Source organism: Poeciliopsis prolifica, unplaced genomic scaffold (assembly GCF_027474105.1).
Source record: "Poeciliopsis prolifica strain line A6 unplaced genomic scaffold, Auburn_PproV2 SCAFFOLD101, whole genome shotgun sequence".
Lineage (NCBI taxonomy): Eukaryota > Metazoa > Chordata > Actinopteri > Cyprinodontiformes > Poeciliidae > Poeciliopsis > Poeciliopsis prolifica.
Genome location: NW_026562476.1, coordinates 410,754 through 436,343, shown reverse-complemented (window position 1 = coordinate 436,343; position 25,590 = coordinate 410,754). Strand labels below are relative to the sequence as shown.

Here is a 25,590-nt window from a genome sequence, read left to right as displayed (position 1 = left end):
TTTGCATTCTTTGTTGATTGGGCAAACAATTTGGATATTGTTTGAGTTAAATAACCCAAAAAATGTGAAATCCATATTCACATTTGGCCAGCTATCATGTCCATAGATGGCTTGCTAGATGCAAAGAGAAAGTGTTTTTCATCAATTTAGAAAACAGTTATTTTTATCAATCTGATTTGTGTGCGAACAGTGCAAACATGCTGAAAGCGGTTGTTAAATTGGTTGGTGAAGACCAGATTTCACTCAATCCTGAATCTGCGAAAACTCACTACTCTCGTGAACTTAAACATGGACAAAAGAATCCAAGACAACAATAAAATTATAGATTTGATGAAACATACCCCTCAGGACTGCAGCAAACCTCAAATAGTTCAGCGACAATGTCAGCAGTGTTTGTGAAACACATGCACAATAAAAGTTGCACAGTAAAGATAAAAGGAGTATTGCTGATGAAATGATCAGTACTGCTGACAGACGATGCTTTTCATTAGAAGCTACCTTTACTGGGCCCGAACCAAGACCGCTGAACAAAAATGTAATTATGGCAATTTAACGAAGCTTTCCATTGGCTCAGTCAACCTGTCTATCAACAAGAGTGTCCAATCACATGCAACGTTGCACGGTTGGGTTGGATTTTCTTACTGTGTACAGTAAAACTGTTTGTTGATGATAATTTTCTAACCTTTAGAGCTTTGTATGAACTTCTGGCCTTATCGCGTGAATTGTGACAGGTACGTACTGCTGCACAAATGGTTCAAATGTGCCTCTCACTGCAACACTCTACTATCTCTGTGGCTGCAAAGCCTTAAAGAGCCAGGAAGCTTGGAGTAAGTAATCAGTCAGATAGGAACTGCAACCATTCGTCCCGAGGTTTTTCAGGGGGTTCCTTTGGCGTTTCGGTAACAATTGTGTGTTAGAAGGCTAAGATCTAAAGTTAAGTCAGAGATGTCGTTGGAGGCCAGCCCAGTCTGGTTAGGAGCACTTTCAGCCGGGGGAGGGGAGAGCTTACTTCAATTTTTTTTTCCTTGCTTGTGGAAAACCGAAAGTAACTTTAGCTGAATGATCTGACTGAACCAGTGCATTTCTAGACAGAATCAACTTCAGACGATACTATTTTGGGTGATGTAACTCGTTAAATTTGTCATCTTAGCGAATAACTGCGTTCATCTCTGAAAAGCTGCGTTTCCGTGCTCCCTCTACAAGCAACACAGAGCAGTGAGGGTCACATCCGGTTTGCATGTTTAAATAAAGGTCTTAGATTTTAAATAACCAGTCCATATAGCACTGTAAAAAAACAACATCCATGCTTTATTTTCATAGAAATATTATTTATTTGTTTTTAATTTTTCAAAATAGTAATACTTTATGTATATAGCACTTTTTTAAACAAATGTTACTAAGTATTTCACATTAAAAAATACATTAAAACATCTCCATAAAAGACAAAAAGTACACCGAATCAATTAAAATACATAACTTTGTAAGACAAAATGAAATACAAATATATTTAAAAGTAATATTTTAAAAGCCCTATTATACAAGTAAGTTTTAACTAATGATTTAAAGGAAGATAAAGAAGAGGCCCGTCTAATTTTTTGAGGAAGAGCATTCCACAAACTAGGAGCCCTGTCCATGAAAGCCGTTCCTCTTTCTGTCACCAGTCAAGCTCTGGGAGTAGAAAGTAGTAAGATAGAAGATCCTTAAATCAAGATCTTTGATCCTGATTTATGATCCTACACCATCATAACTGTCTGCACCACTAGCTAGATATGATGCAAGATCACAAAGGGATTTAAGAACAATAGAATTTTGAAGTCAATTTTAAAAACCAATATAGAATTGCAACAGCTAATCTGAAAGTAGGTGGAGTAGTAGACACAATTGCATACACCAATGCAGAATTTTGTCATCTCTCACAACAAGTAGGTTTGAGTGTATCTGAACACAAAGTAAGGTGGGCTATATAGTTTTGGTCTAAACTCTTGTATCAAGAAGAACTAGTATAAAAACGTGGGGGGGGGGAAATGATGTATTGTTTGAGAGTAATGTCAAGTCAAGTGTATGAGACTCTGCCATCTAGTCCAACTACTCCTTAGAATATTAAGAATAAAAGGGAGGATCTACGCATCCCTAAGAAACTTTTCTAAACTTTGGGTACAGTGTGGAAATGATCTAAGGGTTTTCCACTACTATGGATATCTGTGTGACAAGAAAAAATACTTCAAAGATTATTACTTTTTAACCTGTGGACCTTAACTTCACTGAGACTCTGTGTTCTTAGAAATCAGCTGGATAAACAGCAAAGAAACTGTTTTCAACTCAATAATCTGAGTTGACAAGAATGGGTCTATTTTCTTCTATTGCAAATGTGCAGATAGCAGTGTTCATCTCTAAAAGTTAGACAAGTTAGACAAGATAAAAGTGTATCATATCGTAATTTTTATTTTTTATTTTTATTGGTGTTTTGTTAATAATGCAGTAATCAGCTTTTTTCTAGGTTTTGAAATGTTAATTAGCTTGAAAACTAATGGGGGCTTATTGTTAAAAGAAAGTTTTGGTTTCACATGTCATCACAAACAGTAAGGATTGCAACAAAGTCAATGACGATGCAATCAAGTCTACTGTCACCTAATGCATACTGAGGTAGATAAATGATCATACTTGATGCAATCACTTAATCTTCTCTTGACAGAAAAAAGTTTTACAGATAACAAACTGAACTTGATGACATTGTGTTAGAATTAGGATAAAATTATTGTAACTGACCGGAATCTGTACATTTGAGTGGTTGACTTCATTCACTATATTTCTGAAAATAAAGTGGATTTGTTTATGTTGTACTATCGGACAGTGTTCATTGCAAATCTGCTCCATATTTGAATAAACTGAAATGATTTAAAAATTCATTCAAAATGAAGATGCCAAAATGATACACATTAGATATTATCAACTTAAAGTCATTTTTAAAGAGTCCATTTAGAACTTCAAAGGACATTCACCCTTTCAAGAGAATGCAGGTGTATTTAACAATATTCCAGAAGCCATACGAGGTTTTAAACATTTTGAAATCGCTTTTTTGGCTACATTTTGTTCATGTTTTGATGTTTCTGTTTGGTTGGAGGTCGCCCTTTTATTTTGATATACATGTCTTTAGCTTCCTGCTTTTTTGTGACTGGATTTGTTAAACTTAACGGAACTACTCTCAGTACAGCAAGTGCTGAAGTGTTGTCATGTGTTAGTAAGTTAAAAATGTGAACAGGACCGATGATGAGAAGCTCCGGCTGGTTCCTGACAGCAGTACTTCAGGTATGGCCATGAGTTCCTCACAGGGAACTTGTGCTGTCAGCGGACTCTGAAAACCCAGTCCGCCTCTCAGCTTTGTGAGAAATTGTTACTATCGCTGCTTTGGACATGATGTCCGCCTGCTGGGTTATCCTTGTTATTATGCTGTCTCTTCCATAGACATCCTACTGGAAGGCAGCGTTAGGTCGAGCATTTTTGTGTTACTGTTGCAGCGTAGCTACAATGTGTGTCTAGCCTTTGATAAGCCGTGATAAAATGTCAAAAGCAACTAAGGTGCTCGGACTCTCCTCCCTCCCCCTTTCTCTCCTTCCCATACGCATCACAAGCTCAGCGCCAGCCGCATTCAAAAGAACAGTTGCTAAAAACCTTGCCAAGGCTTATGATAGAAGTTTAATAACTGATTCCGTTCTTATTTTTAACTAATAATGGTTACTGGACTTTAGGAAGCGCTGAACTATAAAACATAACATCTCCACATAGCAGGAGGCAGAGCTAGCAAGCTAACTAGCTACTTTATGCCCGGTAACACAGCTGCTGCCCAGCTAAACATTGCTCACAAATGTATGAGGTTGGTAAGGAAAAGCTTGATTTAATCCGGATTTTCTGGATGTCTTTACCCTGTGGTAGGGAATATGGGTGACATTATCATCGGGGAGTTTGACAGGAGTGTAAACCTTCTCTTTAGTTGTCGGAGGACGTGTTGGGGGGGTGTTCTCCTCCAACCAACAGCAAGATGGACTCTGATTCTGCTCGTCTGTCTCGTCATAGATCGACATTTTGCATGGAGATTAAAACAGTCTGTGTTCAGAGGCAGGAATAAAGGCTGTACGCCATTGGATCTTTTTACGACTGTAATCTCGCATATGATACATCGTTGGTGCGCGTGAGACAGTAGGACAGGACTTTTAGAGTAAAAATAGTTCAGTCCGACCGTCATCAGTCGGACCTGACGAACAAGTAAAGCTAAAGGTCCCTGCAGCTGCGCCACCTCGATTTGGACCAGTTTGGTTTGCATTGCTTTAAATGCATTCATTCGGTGGTCACGGGGATTTGGCCTTCATGTTTTCCTTTGGCCACATGAGTGGTTCAGCTGTACAGCAAGTACAGATGATCCACCCAACGTCCCATCCTACTTCAGGGCTGCTCCGGATTTTCGATGCATTCCAATAATGTTTCAGTAAAGTAACTTTGAACTCGTCTTTCCTTCAAGAAAGCTGTCGCTATGCAGAGCGACTGTAGAGATGACGGTGTAATGCATGACTGAGATCGCTGTCTTGTATTTTATAGGTCATCATCTTTGTATGACGGACTGTGCCAGCTTTGTCCTCATCATTCATTCAGCATTTCCATAATTTTTTCTTAAGTAAGTATTCCTGTTTTCACTCTGCATCCATAAGATAGTTTTAAGTCATTCATTGATGGAGTTTGAATTTCGTTTGTGCCAGGCTGCCCAGAATGCAGTCAAACACAGTGAGAAATGCAAACTCTTTACTTTTTGTTGCTTATTATTAATATTATTTATTTATTTTACTTGTATGTTGATTGCCAGATTGCAAGAGGAAGCAGTTATTATCAATTCTACATGGAGTTCCCATGTTCTCCTAGATTGCATGTTTTCTCTAGGAACTCTGGCTTTCTCTTACTGTTCAAAATGTTCTCTTACTGTTCAAGTTTCCTCTCCTCTAGAGTACTTTCAAATGGAGTGGCAACAGAGAACAACGCCATGTGCAGTTGAAATGAGACATGAAAATACACCAAATTAAGACATTTTTTTTCTCACTGTCTGTACTTTTCCTGTTTTATCTTATAATAACCAAAATTATTACCAATATAATGTAGATATTTACTTACATTTGCTCAGTATCAGGGATAATTGTCTTTTAAACTGGATGAATTGGATTAACTCTTTTGGGTTTTCCTTCCAAAAAGCTTATCAATTTACTGGAGTTCTGGTCCATTCCTTCTGACAGAACTGTCATAATTCAGTAAGAGTTGTGGCTGCCTAACTTACACTCACTCACCTTTTTCATATTTGCTCGCTACTTCTCCATAAAACAGGGCTTTGTGGTGGCCATCTCAAAATACTTTGTTGTCCTTAAGCCACTTTGTAACCACATTGGCTGTATGCTTAGATTTATTGTCCATTTGGAAGACCACGTACCAATTCCTCCTGCAAGAAAACAACCCCCCAACATGATGCTGCCACCTCCATGCTTCACATATACAATGGTACAAGCATCCACCATTATTCCTCTAAATGTAATAGCTCCACTTTTGTTGTAGATAGGAAAAGTTTCCAAAATGTCCCTGTGTGCATCTGCAAACTGCAAGTTATATGTTTATAGTTCTTTCAAAGTAAAGATTTCTTCTTTGCTGAGTGGCTTTTCAATCCATGTCGGTAGAGAACAGTTTGACTGTTGATAGTGACTCTCAACAGCTTCAGACAGCATTTCCACTGGATTTTTGGCTTTTGTTCTGGGGTTAATTTGCACATTTTGTACCAAAAGACATTCATCTCTGGCATACAGAACCCCTCTCCTTACTGAGCAATATCAGTCCAATATAAACTGTAAAACATATAAAATAGGGCATTAAGATGTGTTTATTCAAATTAATTTGAATGGTTTTCTGTCAAAGGAAACTCGACAGATTGCTGTCATTCACTGACAGCATTCACTACTCCTGGATGAGTACATATCACTTTGAAATGCCTTGCTGCTGAAATGTGCTATACAAATAAAATTTGATTGATTGATCGATAGCGGCAGCTACAAATCACCTGCATTGTGTGTTTTGTTCTGTTTTTTTTATTTATTTATTCTTTTTTTTTCATATTTATAGAAGAGCAACACATAGCCACACCATTGGCTGTATTCATTTTATTTTGTCATGTAAATATTTAAAGTGACTCAAGGAGAATACAATGCTTAATTATTTAATGAGCAATGAGTATATATGGAAAGCAGTTGGATGGGAGAATTCAAAACAAATCCAAACTTTTTCGTACCAGTTAAAGTTTGTTCAAGCTTTTCTTGTTGTTGCTGTTCCTCTGCTATGTTTCCTAATGCCAGATGTTCAGTTTCAGATTTGCAATGTACTTTTTAATGTACATTGCAATTAAAAAGTACATTGTACACTGTAGCTACAATTTTCTACAATTTACTAAAAAATTGTAGCTACAGCTCAAATGAGAGACATTGTATTTTAGATGCCCAAGTTTTTTGTGACCTGCTTAAAAACTTTTTTTTAAATTAAATTTTACATACTGACATACATAGATTAACATAACAGATCAAATTCCCACCCATCCCTCGCCCTCCCAAATTGGCACATCATAAAGCACTTACAAAGTCAAAACAAATAAGTACATCACAAAGTGAATACAAGATCTCAACCGTGGCAGGTCTGTCATTAACAATTTTTCATTGAAGGGATTTTAATATAGGATTCCATATTTTCTCAAGCACACTTACTTTATCTTCATTGTAATATTTCAGTCTTTCCAGATGCAGAGTATTTGCTAGTTCCCCCAACCAGAGATCAAGTCCTTTTTCCAAAATCTCAAAATCAACCTTTTGGCAATCACTGTAACAAACAAAACAGCCGTTTTCTCCTGCTTAATGGCTGATCGCAAAGCACTGGAGACCCCAATGATTGCAATAAGTGGTTCTGGGTCCCATTTCTTTCCAAAAGCTGTTGAAAAAAAAAGAAAACTGTTCTTCCAAAATGAGTGAAGCTGAACATGTGACCAGGAGTGTGTCAAGTTACCAATAGCCACCCGGCAGCGATTACAAACTGGAGACACGCTAGTAAAGAAAGTGCTCAGCTTCTCCCTCGAATAATGGAGTCCATGTAAGGTTTTGAACTGTATGAGATTATGTCTGGCATTGACTGAACAGTCTTGTACACTTTTCAAACCCTCCTCCCATAATTCATCGGATAGCTGCCCTAACTCATCCTCCCATGCCTTTTTTATGTGTCTACACGTATGTTATTAAAGATCTTATATGACACTGCCCCCTGATTGGCAGGATCAAATTTATTTATTTCCTCCAGAGTTTCATGTTTTGTTATAGTTTCAAAATCCAACACATTTTTCCTAACATACTCCCTCAAAAGACCGACTTAAAAGACCAACTGACAGCAGGAAAAAACTTGATGGGGGAAGATTATACTCAGAACATAACTGTGCAAAAGATGCAAAAGTTCCATTAATATATAGGTTGCCTATCACATCAATGCCTTTCATTCTCCACGTCCGAAAGACGGCTTTACTGAGACCTGGTGCAAAGGAATGATTTTCACAGATAGGAGTATCAAAGTAAACCTCTGGAGCTTTTATAAACTTTTGTATCTGTTTCCAGATTGTGATGGTACTGCTTGAAAACTTTTAATGGTCTCGCTGTGTTATGCACATAAATGGTCCTTCTGGTGCTCTTCCAGTAATTTATATAGGAGTTGCCACATCAGCTTCAGTGTTGCATGTTATTAGAAGTCGATAGGATTTTTTCTACATATAGTATGTACAGACAGAGTTTCTGATATTAAATGTTTTTCTTTTCCTTTAGGTGCGGTAGTACCATGAAGAGTGGAGGAAGAGGTAAGGTACAGCCTGTTGAGGAGGTCATTGGCAAAAGACCTAAACGTAAATGCCTGCAGTGGCACCCTCTTCTTTCCAAGAAGGCTTCAGAGTTTTCTGAGGAAGAGGAAGAAGAAGATGAGGAGGAGCTGGGGAAGGTTAGTAGCTTCAGTGGTGCAGGGTTAATTTTTTTTCTCCAGCCTGACCCTAAATAATATGTGCATTCACCACCAGAAGCGGACTCTACATTGCAGTTGATACATTTATTCTTAATAGGCAGGGCTGTGCAGTGAGGATCAGGACTCCCAAGTGCATAATGTAAGCACAACAGAGGAAGCTGAAGAAGACTCTAATGAACACCGGGCACGTCGGCCTATGAATGCTTTCCTCCTCTTTTGCAAGCGGCACCGTTCTCTGGTCCGACAGGAACATCCTCGTCTTGACAACCGTGGGGCCACAAAAATATTGGCTGACTGGTGGGCTGTGCTGGAGCCCAAGGAGAAGCAGAAATACACTGATATGGCCAAGGAGGTAATGCATCTTTACATTACTACTCTAGTGTAGTAAAGTTACGTTAAGCTCTGCCTTACATGCATACAATTTAACCTGAGTCATTTTTGAGAAAAAGCCAGCGATTCAGTAGCTCCTCGCTACTGAATTGCTTTTTCTCAAGCTCATAAAGTCAGTAGAGATTATGAACAACAGTGCTCACAGAAGCTTTCTTCATTACAAAGGCAAAATTAGGCTCTTTTTAACCCTGGTGAACCTCATGACAAAGTAGTGGCAGGTAAAACATGGAAGTTATGAGCATATTCTGTCTAGTGTAAACATTTACTCCCTGTTGTAAATTTGTTGGAATCTGTTACAACAATGCAGCCTCCAACTTCAGGTTGAATCGTTCAGTCTGTCAATCACAAATTCTGTATGTTTTTTTCACTCTAGAGTTGAATATAAATCTCTTCAGATTTCTCAGATACAATCTTTTGGTGTGGATGGACTTTTCAGGAGCTGAAGTTTTTCGACAGAAATAAGATCATATGATTTGTAGAAATTATGTGGTTTTACCTTTGGAAGGTTTTAGGCTCATGATAAAGTCGAAAGCGATATTGAACAAAGGAGGAGGTGATGGTTGAATAAAACTTAAGGAAGGTTCTGGTGTAGATGCACCTGATAACAGGATGTCGTTGTGAGAGTGCCACCAAAAGCAGCAATATAAGAGTGCAGCAATTCAGCTTCTTCATGAATGACAGAGAACCTTGACGTGTGAACCTAAATAATTATTTTAGAATAAGCAGGTAAAGGTACATACATGTGATTAGGAGGCCCGTTTCCAGGATCAGGTTCAGTCATCAAAGATTTTTGGATTTGATGTATATTAATGTTATGGTCCGCCCAACAAAGGAACAAGGACAAAGGCATATATAAAAAAATAACTTCTATTTATTTTTCCAAGAAATCTTAACAAAAGGCTTGCAACAACAATATCTTAGAAATATAGAAAAAATGGCCCAAAAGAAATCAACTAAGGCAGGGGAGCTCAAACTTTTTGAGACCAACATCTACTTTTTCTCTTACCAGCCGGCTGAAATCTACCTCATGACACGAAGACATAAAAACAGTAAATTAAACCCTATTGACTTATTTTCTATACAAATATACAACAGTTATATAAGAAATGATGAAGTGATAGGAAACCTAATGCAGTTTCTTCCTCAGTGAGATTCTGACACTGGAAGCAGGTTACTGGTTTCTCAGTCAGAAGCTGGTTGCAAACCTGAGGCCAGCAGCTGTCGGTCAGTTATGGTAGATCTGAAACTTTGGTTTGATGTCCTCAATATGAGAAACTATAGACTGATAGGAGGAACCAAAGACCTCTGCAGATGTAAAGGCAAATTTTCTGAATTTGGGATATAATTAAATTTCACATAATTATCGTGGTAGAAGCCATTTGTTTGTTAAAACTTAATCAAATTTATTTGTCCTATTTGATGTTTGTTATGACATATTTGCTGCAAACGAACGAGGTAATTAGTCCAAGTTTGTTTATTGCACGTTCAGAAACTCCAGCGGCTGTGATGAACCACAGCGAAGGTAAATAGAGGTGAAACAACCCAAACAGGTGATCAACTCAGAAGCACTCGCACCTTTTTACTCTCTCTCTCTTTATTGTGAAACACACCCGTTGCCATGGCAACCGCCTGCAAGCCGAGCAGAGATTACATTAAAAACTTTCAGTCCGTTATGATATCAGGTTTCCAGGCTTGATATTCAATTATCGATTATTAATAAGCCTCTCATGAACACAGTGGTGGTTGATCAGCTCATTTAAACTCCTGATCTGCTGTCAGTCGGTCTTTTGAGTCGCCTTTTTATTTGTCAATGAATCTGGAACGCAGCTTGATAATAATTACTGAGAATATTAATTTTAACACGTTTTGTTGATTTTTTTATTATTCTTTAAAGAAGCTACAAACGTTTTGGATCTTAGTGAATATTTTGATAAGTGTGTCAGAAGAGGAAGAGCTGGTCTCAGCATCCTGGAGGCCTTCAGTTTGTCACATACCGCCGAGATCGACTCAAAACCTTCCCACAATCGACTGGTCGATCGCGATCGACGTATTGAGCACCCCTGAACTAAGGCATACCTAACTCAACATGACAAACCAAAAACTGACTTCACACAATGAACACACAGCGGAATTCATACTCAAAGGCTAGCCTACACAAACTAGGAGGGGTGGGAGAGAAGACAAAGAGAAACGATACATAAATAACTAATTTAAATCGAAACATTTTAACTTTAACACAACTATAAAAACTAAACAACCTAACACCATAAATGTTTTAGCAGTTATGCTATTAGTAGGAAGAATCTTCATCATCAAGTCCCCTGGTTCCAGCAGCCTGATGGTTTGTTCCATTTCCTGGTTTGCCTTAAACCAATCATCTTCTCCCAGCCAGTCCTTCAAACTCAGCAAAAACAAAGAAAATTGTTAATGATCTAAATAAACATAATGTGTGCACCCAAATTAGTAAACAACCTAATACAAAACCCACCACCAAAAAAAATAATTAAATTATCAATGTAAAAACATTTAAATAAATGCTAACACTAAGGAAAAGATGGAGGAACCTCTACAATCGACCTAATATTATTGCTCGATTAGTGCTTCTTATTTGAAATCTCTTAAGGTCAGTCCCTTGTGCTTGGTTTTGTGGGAAACTACAGATTATGTGACCTGATGTGCAACTTGTGCATTTTTCAAGCTATATTCTTTGCCTAAAGTTACAAACACTAATGTTTACATAAATTCCCTTCTCACCCACCGCGGGTGGTTCTTATCCTCTGAGCTCGGGTCCTCTACCAGAGGCCTGGGAGCTTGAGGGTCCTGCAGTATCTTGGCTGTGCCTAGGACGGCACATTTCTTGACTGAGATGTCTGATGTTGTTCCTGGGATCTGTTGTAGCCACTGCTCCATTTTGGGGGTTACTGCCCCGAGGGCCCTGATGACCACAGGCACCACTTGGTCTTCACCTTCCAGGCCCTCTCCAGTTCCTCCTTGAGGCCCTGGTATTTCTCCAGTTTCTCATGCTCCTTTTTCCTGATGTTGAAGTCACTTGGTATTGCTACATCTACCACAACGGCTTTCCTCTGTTGTTTATCCACTACGACAATGTCTGGTTGGTTGGTTCGCCCTTACCATTTTGTCTGTCTGGATCTGCAAGTCTCACAGGATCTTAGCTTTGGGGGTGTTTCCCATTTTGATCTCGGGGTTTCCAGTCCATATTTTGCACAGATGTTTCTGTACACTATGCCTGCCACTTGGTTAAGTCGTTCCATGTACGTTTTCCCTGCCAGTATCTTGCACCCTGCTGTTATGTGCTGGACTGTCTCAGGGGCCTCCTTGCACAACCTACACCTTGGGTCTTGTCTGGTGTGGTAGATTTGGGCCTCTATTGCTCTGGTGTTTAGGGCCTGTTCCTGGGCGGCCAGGATGAGGGCCTCTGTGCTGTCCTTGAGTCCAGCTTTTTTCAACCATTGGTAGGATTTACTGATATCAGCCACTTCGGTTATTTGCTGGTGGTACATCCCATGTAGGGGCTTGTCCTCCCATTATGGTATCTCTGGCACCTCAACCTCCGTTCCCTGTTGTCTGAGACATTCACTGAGCACATTGTCTGTTGAGGCTTTGTCCCTGATGTATTTATGGATCTTAGTTGTTTCGTCCTGGACAGTGGTTCTCACACTCACTAGTCCTCTGCCTCCGTCCTTGCGGCTCGTGTACAGTCTCAGGGTGCTGGATTTGGGATGGAACCCTCCATGCACTGTTAGTAGTTTTCTGGTCTTAATATCTGTGGCTTTTATCTCCTCCTTTGGCCAGCTAATTATTCCAGCAGGGTATCTGATTACTGGCAAGGCATAGCTGTTTATCACACAGATTTTGTTCTTGCCATTGAGCTGGCTTCTCAGGACTTGCCTTATTCATTGGAGGTATTTAGCTGTGGCTCTTTTCCTTGTGACCTTATTGAGGTTGCCATTTGCTTGTTGTATACCTTGGTACTTGTAACTGTACTTGTACCGAATTACTGGAAGTCCTGCTTCCAGATCCTGGAAGTAGGACTGATGACCTTCCCCCTCTTTGTGACCAGCCGACCACACTTCTCCAGTCCGAATGACATCCCGATGTCCGTGCTGTAGATCCTGGTGGTGTGGATCAGTGAGTCGATGTCTCACTCACACTTGTTGTACAGCTTGATGTCATCCATGTAGAGAAGGTGACTGAAAGGCTAGCCTTTTTTGAGTCGGTATCCGTAACCAGTCTTATTGATAATTTGGCTGAGGAGGTTCAGGCCTATGCAGAACAGTATAGGGTCACCCACGAGCTCCGAAGCAGGGACCTAAAAAGCAGGGCCAGCGTCGAAAAAAGGCCGGTGGAAACACTCGCAAAGCGGGTACGGTCGAGCCGCAAATATTAGAGCTATATTGGAAAAGGGGCACAAATATCTTGAGTATCTCTGTGAGCATCAGTGCCTTCACCATTATAAATGATGTGAGGGTTTTTGGGTTGTTCACTCTATTGCTGGGTTTCAGATGATGTAGCACTGATGTCACCCAATGCAGACGGAGGGCAGGAATTAAATGCAGCCTATTTATTTATGTTGATCCAGCATCAAAATTCCTAGAGCAGGGATGTCAACATCCAGTCCTCGAGGGTCGGTGTCCTGCAACTTTTAGATGTGCCTCTGCTGCACCACACCTGAATAGAATAATTAGGTCATTAGCAAAGCTCTGGAGAACTGATCTACACAAGGAGGAGGTAATTAAGCCATTTCATTCCTGTGTTTTGTACCTGTGGCACATCGAAAAACTGCAGGACAGCGGCTCTCGAGGACTGGAGTTTGACACCCCTGCGTGTCATGTATGGTTGTTCCAACAGTTCTAATAGATAGAAAGATGAATGTTTTTTTGGGTTTTGAGTTTGAGTGATCTTTCTGTGACAATTTTGCCACTCAGAAAAAAATTTAGATTTTCTGAGTAGTGTTGAAATATCTACTTATGTCATAGTTGTAGGTCAGGCCGCCTTGTCTAAAACCCTCCTGAAGACTTTTAACAGTAAAGGGTCTAATTTAGGTTCAAGTGGCTCACAAAACTGAATGGCAAACCCCTCTCGGCTAGGTACTTTAACAGATTTCAAATCTTTGATAGCCTAATTTAATTCTGATAGAGTAGTATTGTTCTTCAATGTAGATTTATTTGAGGCATCTAGAATGTGCAGGACTAAATTACTGAAAATTGCTTACACCAGGGTTGAATCACAAGTTTCAGAAGCACACAAACTTTCATAAGACTACTTAAACCTAGCATCAATATCATATATATTACTTATTTCAATGAAAATATCTAATTGTGAACTCAGTAAACCACTATGAAAAGGTGGAAGACATATTTCCTGGGAAGCTGAAGTACAGAATTACTGGAGAAGGATCCAAATGACGATGTTGTGATAGTTTACTCCGGAAACCATAGGCATCATTTTTTGTTCAATTAAAAAGTAGTCTATTCTTTCTGGGTGTACTGAGGAGAAAAATAAAAATAGGCTGGATGACAGATATATAAATCTTAAGGTATCTATTATTCTACAGTTAGGATTCAACTGTGTGACTCTGTGATCTGGTAGAATGGAAAAACGATTGTTAAGGAAGTCCATATTATCCCAATTAGGACGATAACCATTAGCGAATTGACTGGCCTATCAAATTGTTCACCTTGTGATTGCAAACTCAGTGAAAATATTGAATGCTCAGATGTTTCTAGACGCATTCATCAAATTGGTTTCCTGTAGATAAGAAGTGTAACTTTTAAACTTATAATGTTGAGAGAATATTTTGTTGGGTTTCACTCGATGACTTAGTCCCCGGACATTCCAGTCCACCAAAGTGATGTTGGTCAGTGCTCTATTTACTGAAGACATAATAAGAACTTGATAAAAAGGATATTTAAGAAAACATGACACAATGGAAAAAACGGCATAAATAACAAGTCAAGTAAACATAAAAGATTATTGTGACGAAACAAAGTTGGTTTAAAAAAGAAACTGCTATATTTTAAGTTCTCCACGTTCATCTTTTCCCTATCCAAATTGTTTAAATGCTCACCGGCTTACTGGTTTTGTGCTTCACACAAAAACCAGTATGATTATGAAAAGACCTAACTCTGAAATGTCTAGCCAGCTTAGGGTAATGTCACAACACATATACAAAGTATATTATGAGACTCTAAGGTTTGATGCCCTTTTCTTTGTTGTACGTTTTCACAAATTACCCCCAATGCGTAACTCCTTAGTGCAGAAGAAAATAAAGGGGTATGAACAGTAGTGGTAATGGACATACTCATCAACTCTTTTAGACCCACAGAAGGTAGTGAATAAATATGGCGTGTAAAGAGAACTATTTATGTTTTTTCCACTTTACAAATCAGAAAAATGAAAACAAATGTTTTCATTTTGATTGAATGCAACATGGCTACAGTTGTTTTCAACAAGATCACTTCTTTTTATTTTGCTCTTCTAGTATAAAGATGCATTTATGAAGGCAAACCCAGGCTACAAGTGGTGTCCCACCACAAGCAAGCCACTCAAGAGCTCTTCCTATCAGCATGTCAGCTGTTCTCGCAAAAAGGTGTGGTCCTTCTCCTGCAACTCACCCAAGGATTCTACTGCCAAAAATGTGCCCAAAAACGACAGTTTGCACCAGTTGAACTTTGCCATGGCAGGTGGGTTTAATAGCATAGTAGTAAGATGATGAAGAATTGGATTACTTTTCTAACTTGTGCCATTATTTTTAAGACCCCACAAAGATGGGAGGCCTGAGCATGCTGCTGTTAGCTGGTGAACACGCCCTCACAAACAGGGAGGTAGGGTCTTCTCAAACATCTTTTGAGGCAAAAACTGGAGTTGTCTAAAAACTAAATTTTTGAGTTTCTTCATTTACAAATATGCTTTTGATTTTAAATTGTATTTCTAAAAGTTTGACGGTTCTTTACTATTATCTGCCTAACCCTAGAAATGTTTTATTTTCTAGATCTCTCCCAGCACTAAATCTACATTACCTGACATAGCCATTAAAGGAAGCTCCTTTTCAGAGGAAACTAAAGAGGTTTGTTCTTTATTCAAAGTCTCATTATTCCTTCTGCTCCTTTCTGCAATAGAAATGGCAATTGTTACATTATTCAGAATTGCATAATAAACAGAAAAGAATATCTATCATTCTGAAAATGATAGTTTGATAGTAAATTGTCTGGTGGAATGATAACTTTCAAAACTGAATGGGCTTTAGCTAGTGTTGAAAAAAATACATTTATTTCTTAATGGATGATTCTATCATTGTGTTGTTTAGTTCAAAGTTTTTAAATTCAACGTTTATTTATAGAGTACAGCACATTAACAACAATCTCAGCTGAACAAAGTGCTTCATAAGAGTTATAGAGTTACAGATAGAAAAGAGTATAAATTTCAACTTCTATGTACTACAAATCTGGAACAAATTTCCAGAAAACTGCAAATATGCTAAAACACTGAGTTTCTTAAAATCAGTTGTTCCCAAAGATTTTCTTCTGGGTCCCCCTGTGGATTACAACAAAACAAACAAAAAAAAAACAATTATTCACACACATTATTCAACCAGACATAAACCTATACTCATTTTTTTTTCAAACTCCACTGAAATTTATTTCACATTTCAGATTGCAACAAAACAAACTTCCAACCATCTTTACAGTGAAACACTTTTGTATAACTGTTTTGTTTTTTTCATTCGTCCGTACTGCTTCCCACGCCCTTCTTTGGGACCACGGCCCACACTTTGGGAACCACTGCTTCAAATCAAGGCTAAAACCACCTGTTTAGAGTTATTTTTGAACCATAATAAATAGAACATTGACCAACATATCTCATGTGTATTGATAATTTTGATGATTGTACTCTCCAAAAGTTTCTCAAATTGATGACAATGGCATTTTTATGACTTTTTAGGTTTGTGTTTTTATGATGTAAAGCACTTTGAACTACCTTAACTACACTCAACAAAAATATAAACGCAACACTTTTGTTTTTGCTCCCATTATTCATGAGATGGACTCAAACATCTAAAATTCATTCCTGATAAACAATATTACCATTTCTTTCAAATGTTGTCCACAAATCTGTCTAAATGTTTGATAGTGAGCACTTCTGCTTTGCTGAGATAATCCATCCCAGCTCATAGGTGTGCCACATCAAGATGCTGATCTGACATCATGATTAGTGCACAGGTGTACCTTATACTGCCCACAATAGAAGGCCACTCTGAAATGCGCAGGTTTGTCACACAACAAACGCCACAGATACCGCAAGCATTGAGGGAGCGTGCAATTGGCATGCTGACAGCAGGAATGTCAACCAGATCTGTTGCTCGTGCATTAAATGTTCATTTCTCCACCATAAGCCGTCTCCAAAGGCGTTTCAGAGAATATGGCAGTACATCCCACCGGCCTCACAACCACAGACCACGTGTAACCACACCAGCCCAGGACCTCCACATCCTGCAGGTTCACCTCCAAGATCGTCTGAGACCAGCCACTCAGACAGCTGCTGAAACAATTGGTATCTGTGGCATTTGTTGTGTGACAAACCTGCGCATTAAATATCTGGCTTTATTTTAGTCCGTCGGGACCAGAACCTCAAGGTTCTCCAATAAAGAATTTCTCTGCAAACATCAGCAGAGTTGAACACAGCTGCTGCATGCTGATGTTCCCTCATAATAAAGGGGAACAGACCGTATAATGGAAAAGCTCTCTACTTGGGTGTAGAACCAAACCGCACATTAACCAGTTAGTGTACAAATTTCCTGTGGAAAAGCATATATAGTATTGACAGTGCAAAAAGGCCTTTAAAATAATTCATTGAATAAGATAGATTGTTGCTCATACTAGTAACTGTAAATAGTGTTTTTGTATCTGAAATTTTAACAATGCAATTACTATTTAAAGCAATTTCCATTGCTTTAAATGGTAATTGAACAAACCCAGTTAACAAGATACTTTTTACAACTTATAACTTACCATAAAGCTAACCAATTTTTGTTCATATACCTCTGTAGATGTTGTCTCAAACAATTCCCAACAGAGTGCCTGATATTGACAGCAGGATGAAGACAGGGCTTTCCCTGTTGGAAGAGGTAGGAATACATTACCTACAGTCATCAGTATTGTCATATCCATCCATTCATCCATTTTCTGTACACCCTTTCCCCAAGTGAGGTCAGAAAGTTTGCTGGTGCCCATTTCCAGCGAACGTTTCGGGCGAGAGGCGGGTATTGTTATAACTAATGATTGAGTTTGTAGAGTCCCATTTTTGATGGAAATACTTTGTCGCCGCCTTGTGGCTGAAATAGTAATACCCTTAAGACAAAAAACACTTTTTAGACTGTCATTTTAAATGATTTAAGGAAAACATATATAGCAAACTGATGTTTGTTTGCAGAGTCAATGCGTCCCTAATATGCTAGGCTTATGAACAATCCTGAATGCACTTATAGCATAAGTATTCTGTAGCTTTAATTTAAAATTTCGAACAAAATGTCAGTTCTCTACAATGTATTTGTCTTTGTCTTTTCTGATATTTTGGAATCAGGAGATATGATCAGGAGGCCTCAAACATTTTACTTAATAAAATACAGGTTGAATAAAGAAAAGAAAAAAATGTTTATTCACAAAGCAAGTGATGCAGAAATGTTTAACATTTAAGTTCATGGCTCTGATGCAAACATCATTGTTGCACATCCCTGTAAATGTAAGCTGGACTTTCCCATGTTGTAAAAATTGGATGTGGGAAACTGAATATATATTGCAGTACACATGAATCTCAGACCCCATAATTTCAGGTCTTTAAAGGACATCAAACTGGACAAATATCTGTCTGTTAAGATCATGAGAGATTGTAGCATGACCTATATAGGTGTGTAGAATATTTTATCATTGACCTTAATAGAGGTCAATGATATTTCCACATGAATTCAGACCAAAAGAAGTTATCCCTGATACTGACCAAATATATATAAACTCTTGAATTCGAGGAAAGATACAAAAAAATTCTAAAAATATTCTGGAATATTTTATCATTGACCTTGCTAGAGGACATTCACCATGACATTTCCACATGAATTCAGACTTACTTTGGAGCGACTGGAGCATTGCCAGAAAATGCCAAGTTTTCTGGCATTTTCTGGCAATTATTTATTTGAAACAAAAATAATGTTGGTAATTCTAACTAAGCTAAACAGGTAAGGTTTGGTCTGATGCTAATTAGTGAACTGATAGAAACTTTGGACAGTGAGAAGAACATTGTTTGTGTCTTTCTATTCAGTAGAATAGTTACAGATTTGACAGAATTATATATGTGGCTACACTCTTATAGCTTGCCACCATCAGAGTGTGAATGTGTGTGAATGACTGAATGTAGTGTGAAGTGCTGTGGGGTCTTCTGGACTTGATAAAACGCTATAAAAATCCAGGCCATTTAGCATTTTACTGAGAGCTTCAGATGAAATATGTGCACTTTTAAATGATTTCAGTTATTTTTTTAATCTTTTAAGCAAGTTTTAATTAACAGCTTCAACCATTGGGATTCATCAAGAGCCAGCTAATTTCATCACTTAACATAGTAAAAGCTGAAGTCTAGATGTATATTATTCAGTCTGTTAGAATCAAACAGAATTATTGTATAGTACCAGAAAGAAACAGGATGGAGAACTGATTATGTCATGGTGTGTTCAGTCTTCCTTGTCAGGCACCCCTGAAGGAAAACCATACAGACAGTCAGCTCTCTTCCAGCTTGCAGAGGTAAGTGAATCATCTTTAAAAGATGCATGTTAAATTAATTAATGTCATAAAGACAATGACGTAACCATGTCTCAGAATCTAAAATTTTAATACCTGAATACAGGTTTAGGAAGGTCAAAATATTGTTGACAACAGAACTTTATTAATCCAGGTTTTTGCAGATAATAGCATACATTAAATTTGATCGACCAAATCTCCATATAGATGTCAATCTTTTAGGACATTTTAGGAATAATATTTAACTTTCACAAATTTCCAAAATAGCCCATCTGATTTATAGTGATATTTATATCTAGAACTTACAATTTTTGTTCCTTGTGATATAATGAGTTTATATCACAAGGACACTTCAGGAAAGTTTTTTTATACCAATCTGTTTGGACTGCAGTAATTGTTGGCTAATATATTTTAAGAGTTCTGAAGTTCTATTTTTTATTCTGATGCAATATTTATCCAGTCGGATTGAGTCTCATAGGAGCAAAAACCCACCACTCTTTGATGCCACCCTTTGGTCTTCCTTGCTCACCTTTTTACTTGCATTTGCAACTCTGCTTTGTTGAACATACAGTAACAGTGAGCTCAACACACAGTAGCCAACATTGCTATCTCTTGAGATCTGTGTTTACTAAAATACGGTGTCTCATATTTAACAAAACAACATATTATTATTACTATTATTTAGTTACACTGTAAAATTAAGAAAATGTTGACAAAGTTTTTTAATATAAAACAATGTTTTATATGTAAATTTCTACAATTAGCTAAAAACTGCTAAGTTAATCAAACTAGACTTTGTTTGAATAATTAACAGGGTTTTTTTTCCCATTAATCTTTGCATTTTTTGTTGTGCAAAAGGCAATGCCCAAAATATTTGTCAGAAGTTCTAAATATTTGCCATGGGCACATAGCATAGTGCTATCTGTGTATTATGCTAGCAGCAACAATTGTTGCCATGCTTACATTTACTCTTCTTATGATCAATTTTCTTTATATATCAGTAAAAGACACTTGAAAGAACATGTGTTCAAAATAGTTTATTTATATTTCATTATGATTATGGGATATGTGGGGGATATTTTTGAAAATACAGATTCACATAATGTAATTGTTTGTTGTTGTTGTTTTTTTAGATGTGTTTGGCATCAGAAGCAGGAAAAATAGACTCAATAGTGTCTCAGCCCAATGACAACTGCTTCACAGCAACACTCAAGCAAATATCCAGGAAGCCAGGAGTTAAGGAGGAGAGAGACAACTCTGACTGCCGTAGTTCTCCTGATAGATCACCTTCCCCTCTGTCTCCTTCCTCTGGAACATCCACCCCCACTGCTCAGCATTCAAGCCAAAGTGGATGTGTCAAAAAAAAGTACAAGAAATATGAGGAAGTGAAGTGCAACAACATCCCATTTTCAGAAAAGAGAGTGGGCGTGAATTGTCAGCACTTTGAATCCAATGTGGACAGGACCATTGAGGCAGTAGCCAGAGGAGCCTGGATTGACAAAGAGGATAAATGCAAGAAGAAGACCCCTGCCAGTCTAATCAGTAGAACCTCTAGTCTGCCACAAAGGAAAACTAAGACCAAAGTTAAGATACTGGTTAAAACGAAAGAAGAGGAGTTGGAAGACAGCAGCAAGCTGCAGGGATCTTCTGATGGGGAAAGAAAGAAAGTAGTGCCTGGCATTGAGACCAAGATTGAAGCAGAAAGTGTAACTAGTGAAAGAACAGGCCTTCAAGGCTGCATGATAGAGCCTCCCCAGCTCCACTGCGACCAATCGCCGGTGAAGCCCAAAGAAGAGGACAAGGAGAAGCACAAGGAGAAAGAACAGCAGAAGGCTAGTGACACAACCTGTGAGCTGAACACACACAACCATGGCTCCAGAAAATCTGAGCGAAGCTGTAAGGGGGCCTTGTACAAAACTCTTGTGTCTGAGGGAATGCTAACTTCACTGAGAGCCAATATAGACAGAGGTATTTAATTTGAATTCTCAACCAAATAGATTAACCCATTTAATCCCAAGTTTTTTCCTGCAAAAAAGTGCATGCATTTCAATCCTTGGACCTCCCTAACATGATATTTATGAGTTATTACATCTTATGTTGGTTATGTTTGTGAAAATGTAGGTTATATACTTCATAACAATTGTTACCGGTGGGAAACTGCATAGATTGAATTACAGAAATCTAAAAAAAAAATAAGAAAAATTATGACATGCATAACCTTTATAACAAAGAATGGTTATAAGAATGTTCAAAAATATTTTAGATACATAAAGATTCAGTACTACATCCTGCAGATGTCATTGTTTCAATGTGTCGAGTGACCTTTGACCTCGTGTAATCATTTCATAAAAGAGGCTAAATCAGGTAAAATGTTAGTATGTACAAATCTGCATCTGGGAGGAAATTCTCCCTGTTCTACCAGACCAAGCAGTACACCTTTACCCTGTCCTAAACTAGATTCAGGTGTAGTGTCATCCTGTAGTGGTCATTCAGCTTTGGGAATGACAGTTATATAGAAGACATCATTTTGAGGTTCCTTCAGGTCTAGAAGATCAAAAATATCTGATAGTTTTAAGCTGTGTGGGAACAGCAAGGCATATAGAATAAACAGGAACGCCATGGGCACATAGCATAGTGCTATCTGTGTATTATGCTAGCAGCAACAATTGTTGCCGTGCTTACATTTACTCTTCTTATGATCAATTTTCTTTATATATCAGTAAAAGACACTTGAAAGAACATGTGTTCAAAATAGTTTATTTATATTTATTTATGAAAGTATTTTACAGACTTCCTCTTGTACATGTTTGTGACAGACATTTACAGGCAGAAAGTAAACAGGTCTGGGCGTGTGACCTTTCACACTAGATACATGAAATTGATATTGCTTAGAGTAGGCACATATTTTATTCTAAAACTTCAATTAGCTGCCAAAAGTCAAAACTATTATTTGAGAGCTCCCAGAAGTTAGAAAAAAATGTCTGGCAACAATTGTTGCCGGTGGGATTCAATGGGTTAAACATACCATTCTAGTCTTGTGAAAATATGTAGTTTAGGAATGCTGATAAACGTATCTAATATGGCTGACTCATTTCTGCAGGTAAACGAGGTGGTTTACGCGCTTTTGATCATGATTCTAACTGGAGTCAGGACAGCTGGTCAGTTTCACACTTGGGACCAAGTAATACCAAGAAGCTAAAAAAGTCCAAGTCCAAAGAAGAGTCTTCACAGAGGTTTGTCATATCCCACCACAAATACATTTAAGCTATGTAAAATCTGTAGAAAGTGCTAAATATTAGGGTGATGGCAAGTAGGGCTTTCAGTCTTAAGGACTTTGGGTTCATCACCAATGAAGACTTGTAAGAATATCAGCAGAAAACATGACATATCTCCTGTGTTATGCAATAAAAAATTATATATTTTCCAAATTTGATTTCCCTTTACATTACATCCTTTGAAAATAGACTGCTCAAAAAAATAAAGGGAACACTCAAATAACACATCCTTGATCTGAATGAATGAAATAAATATGAAAATAATTTCCACCTGTTGTCTATTCCATTTGCACAACAGCAGGTGATATTGTCAATCAGTGTTGCTTTCTAAGTGGACAGTTTGATTTCACAGAAGTTTGATTTACTTGGAGTTATATTGTGTTGTTTGAGTGTTCCCTTTATTTTTTTTGAGCAGTACATAATGAAATGATATGCTGGGGTCCTTTCCTATCAGAATCAAGCTTCTTGGTTGAAATAGTTTCATTTCTTTGAAAGCCATTTAACCTCCAAAGTGATGGAGTGGCACAGGGGTTAAGCACAACCCACATGTAGAGGCCTTAGTACTCAATGCAGCCATCGCAGGTTTGATTCCCAGCCTTGTTACCTTTGTTGCATGTCTTTTCCCTTCTCTTGTTATCTCCTTTCCTTTTAATTCATTATCAAATAAAGGCGACTAGAGCCTTTAAAACCTTTAAAAAAATGGCACCATATAATTATTTCCTGTACTGTTTGTGATCTAATATTGGTCTTGATTTTTCAGCCTGGGAAAACTAGAAGAAGAGTTTGAAAAGAAGTTCAACAGCCTGCCACAGTACAGTCCACTCACCTTTGATAAGAAAGGGACAGCTGTTGCCAAGAAAAAGAAAACTGACTGCTCCTCTAGCGTAGATGAACCCTCTAAAGCTCCAAAAGGTCAGAATGCTGTTTATATCAAAGGTCACTCCACTGAACAAAGCAATGACAGGATTTCCCTCAGTGTATTATAAGTCTTTTATTTATTTAATTTCTTTTTACTTTAAGCCAACTGCACACATTCTTCACTGGCAGGGCAGAGTTGTTCCTGTAAGATGGGTTTATACTTTATGCCTTGAACATGGTATAAAAGCAAGAAAGTGCACCAATCACACTGCTGGCACCTTTGCAATTTGGCCACGCTATTGTGGCTGGATCTCAAAAGTTTACCTCGATGCAGATCATGAGCTCTTTCTTTCACTTAAACTGGACATAGGCTCACCTGAGTGGACATTTATATCAACCCCCTGTGAGCACTCATGTTTCTTTGGAGAACTCTACATCAAAGCATGAGTCAAGTTTAAAAGTGACCATGTTTGCTCAGGTTGTGCAGCTCAATGTGAACGCAAATATACTGTAGGTGCGCGTTAACTGTACAGTGAGAATGGTATATCTGTGTAAGCAAAGAATTATGTGTGGCATGTGTGTTTACATCTCAACATGCTGCCCAGCACATGGCTCTGTGTCTGCGCTGATAAAGTTTATGTTCCTTGGTTAGACTTGCCTTAGTGGACCAGTGGTTCAGCCCATGGAGGATGTATCGCACTTGACTTTTAGTCCTGCAGCATGGTGGTTTTATTTTATTTTCTCTTTATTTTTTTATTTATTTGTGGTGACATGACACTTCAAAATGCACCATATAAATGCTTTGTTTACTTACACTCAGGCAGAGTGCCTATGTGCACAGAGATCAGGAAAACCAAAACAGTCTCTGTGGGGCTTATCAAAAACTCAATTGAAGATCTACAAAGGCCACATAGCAGATCCACATAAATTAAATCTTCCTGTTTGTCCCTCTGTTTCCAGCAAAGAGAAGTGCAGTGCAGTGGATTTAGCTCATCATGCAGGGTTGGTCCAAGGTTGTATGTGGCCTTGAGCAGAATTTGAATTATAATTTTCTCATACTTTTAGAGCACAAGTGCAGCAAAGAATAAGGATCACTATAGAATAGTTGAGGAAATCCCCTCTGATTCCTCTGATGACGAGTGTAATGACAGCAGTAATGAGGAGTGGCTGCCAGGGAACACTACAAATATCGGAGATACGGATGATGAAGGAGATGCAGATAATCAGGGGGGTGAAAGTAGAGATGATGAGAGCCAGGATGATGAAGGACAGGGTGCAGAGGGAGGTCACCAAGATGAGGGAGCTGAGGGAAATGTTCACATGGTACATGCTCAGAGAAAAGTTTACAAGGGGAATGCCTGCACTCAACCCCGCAAATATGTCTGGAAAGTCCAAGACAATAACTTTGATGGAGACTTGCTACCTTTTCTAGGAGAAAGAAGAGTTGATGGAAGAGATCCAATTGCTTTCTTTACGTATTTGTTTCCCTTACATCTCATTGATCAGATAGTGCATAACACCAACATGTATGCGCTGCAGAAAGGGAAAGAAAATCTGGCAGTGACAAGAGAAGAAATGCAAATTTTTCTAGGGATCAACATGGTCATGGGATACATTCGGTATCCTAGGACACGGATGTACTGGTTCAGTGAGGCTGGCCTTCGTCTTGGAATAATTGCAGATGCTAAGTTATCTCCACTTTGTGGATAACTATACCCACGAGCCAGCAAACACAGACAGGCTCTTCAAAATAGCACCAGTGCTAAACACACTTCAAAAAACATTTCTGATGGCAGCAATCCATGAAGAATTCCAATCAATTGATGAACAAATCATTCCCTTCAAAGGCCAACTGTCAATTAAGCAATACATACCCAAAAAGCCCAAACCCTGGGGAGTGAAAGTGTGGGTCAGGGCAGGGTCCTCAGGTTATATGTACAAATTTGAAATATACCAGGGCTCAGCAATTAGGGGTCAGAGCAGTGGTTTGGGAATGGCTGGAGATGTAGTGATGTGCCTTTGTGATGACATAAAGCACAAAAACCACAAGGTGTTTTTTGACAACTTCTTCTGCCGCATTTCACTCCTTGAGGCCTTGAAAGATCTTGGCATCTATGGCACAGGTACATGCAGAACAAATAGAGTGAAAGGAGCAAGTGAGAAACTTAAGAGTGAAAAACAACTGAAAAAAGAAGGCAGAG

At 38.4% G+C, this 25,590-nt stretch overlaps 1 protein-coding gene across 4 annotated transcripts in view; it reads left to right on the top strand.

The window, feature by feature from the left end:
- The first annotated feature begins 669 nt into the window (after positions 1 to 669).
- LOC129354016 (HMG box transcription factor BBX) overlaps positions 670 to 25,590 on the top strand; it is a 33,059-nt gene continuing 8,138 nt past the window's right edge. The window contains exons 1-12 of one of the 4 annotated variants that reach the window (XM_055023501.1): positions 670 to 731; positions 4,591 to 4,666; positions 7,872 to 8,040; positions 8,159 to 8,413; positions 14,954 to 15,155; positions 15,229 to 15,296; positions 15,464 to 15,538; positions 17,519 to 17,596; positions 19,194 to 19,259; positions 20,390 to 21,224; positions 22,357 to 22,489; positions 23,292 to 23,443. In XM_055023501.1, coding sequence (XP_054879476.1) covers positions 7,885 to 8,040; positions 8,159 to 8,413; positions 14,954 to 15,155; positions 15,229 to 15,296; positions 15,464 to 15,538; positions 17,519 to 17,596; positions 19,194 to 19,259; positions 20,390 to 21,224; positions 22,357 to 22,489; positions 23,292 to 23,443 — 2,020 coding nt within the window. In that variant the 5' untranslated portion in view covers positions 670 to 731; positions 4,591 to 4,666; positions 7,872 to 7,884. Of the gene's footprint in view, positions 732 to 3,200; positions 3,307 to 4,590; positions 4,667 to 7,851; positions 8,041 to 8,158; positions 8,414 to 14,953; positions 15,156 to 15,228; positions 15,297 to 15,463; positions 15,539 to 17,518; positions 17,597 to 19,193; positions 19,260 to 20,389; positions 21,225 to 22,356; positions 22,490 to 23,291; positions 23,444 to 25,590 lie in introns of those variants that run through there. The other 3 variants (XM_055023500.1, XM_055023502.1, XM_055023499.1) reach the window with 3 other exon arrangements.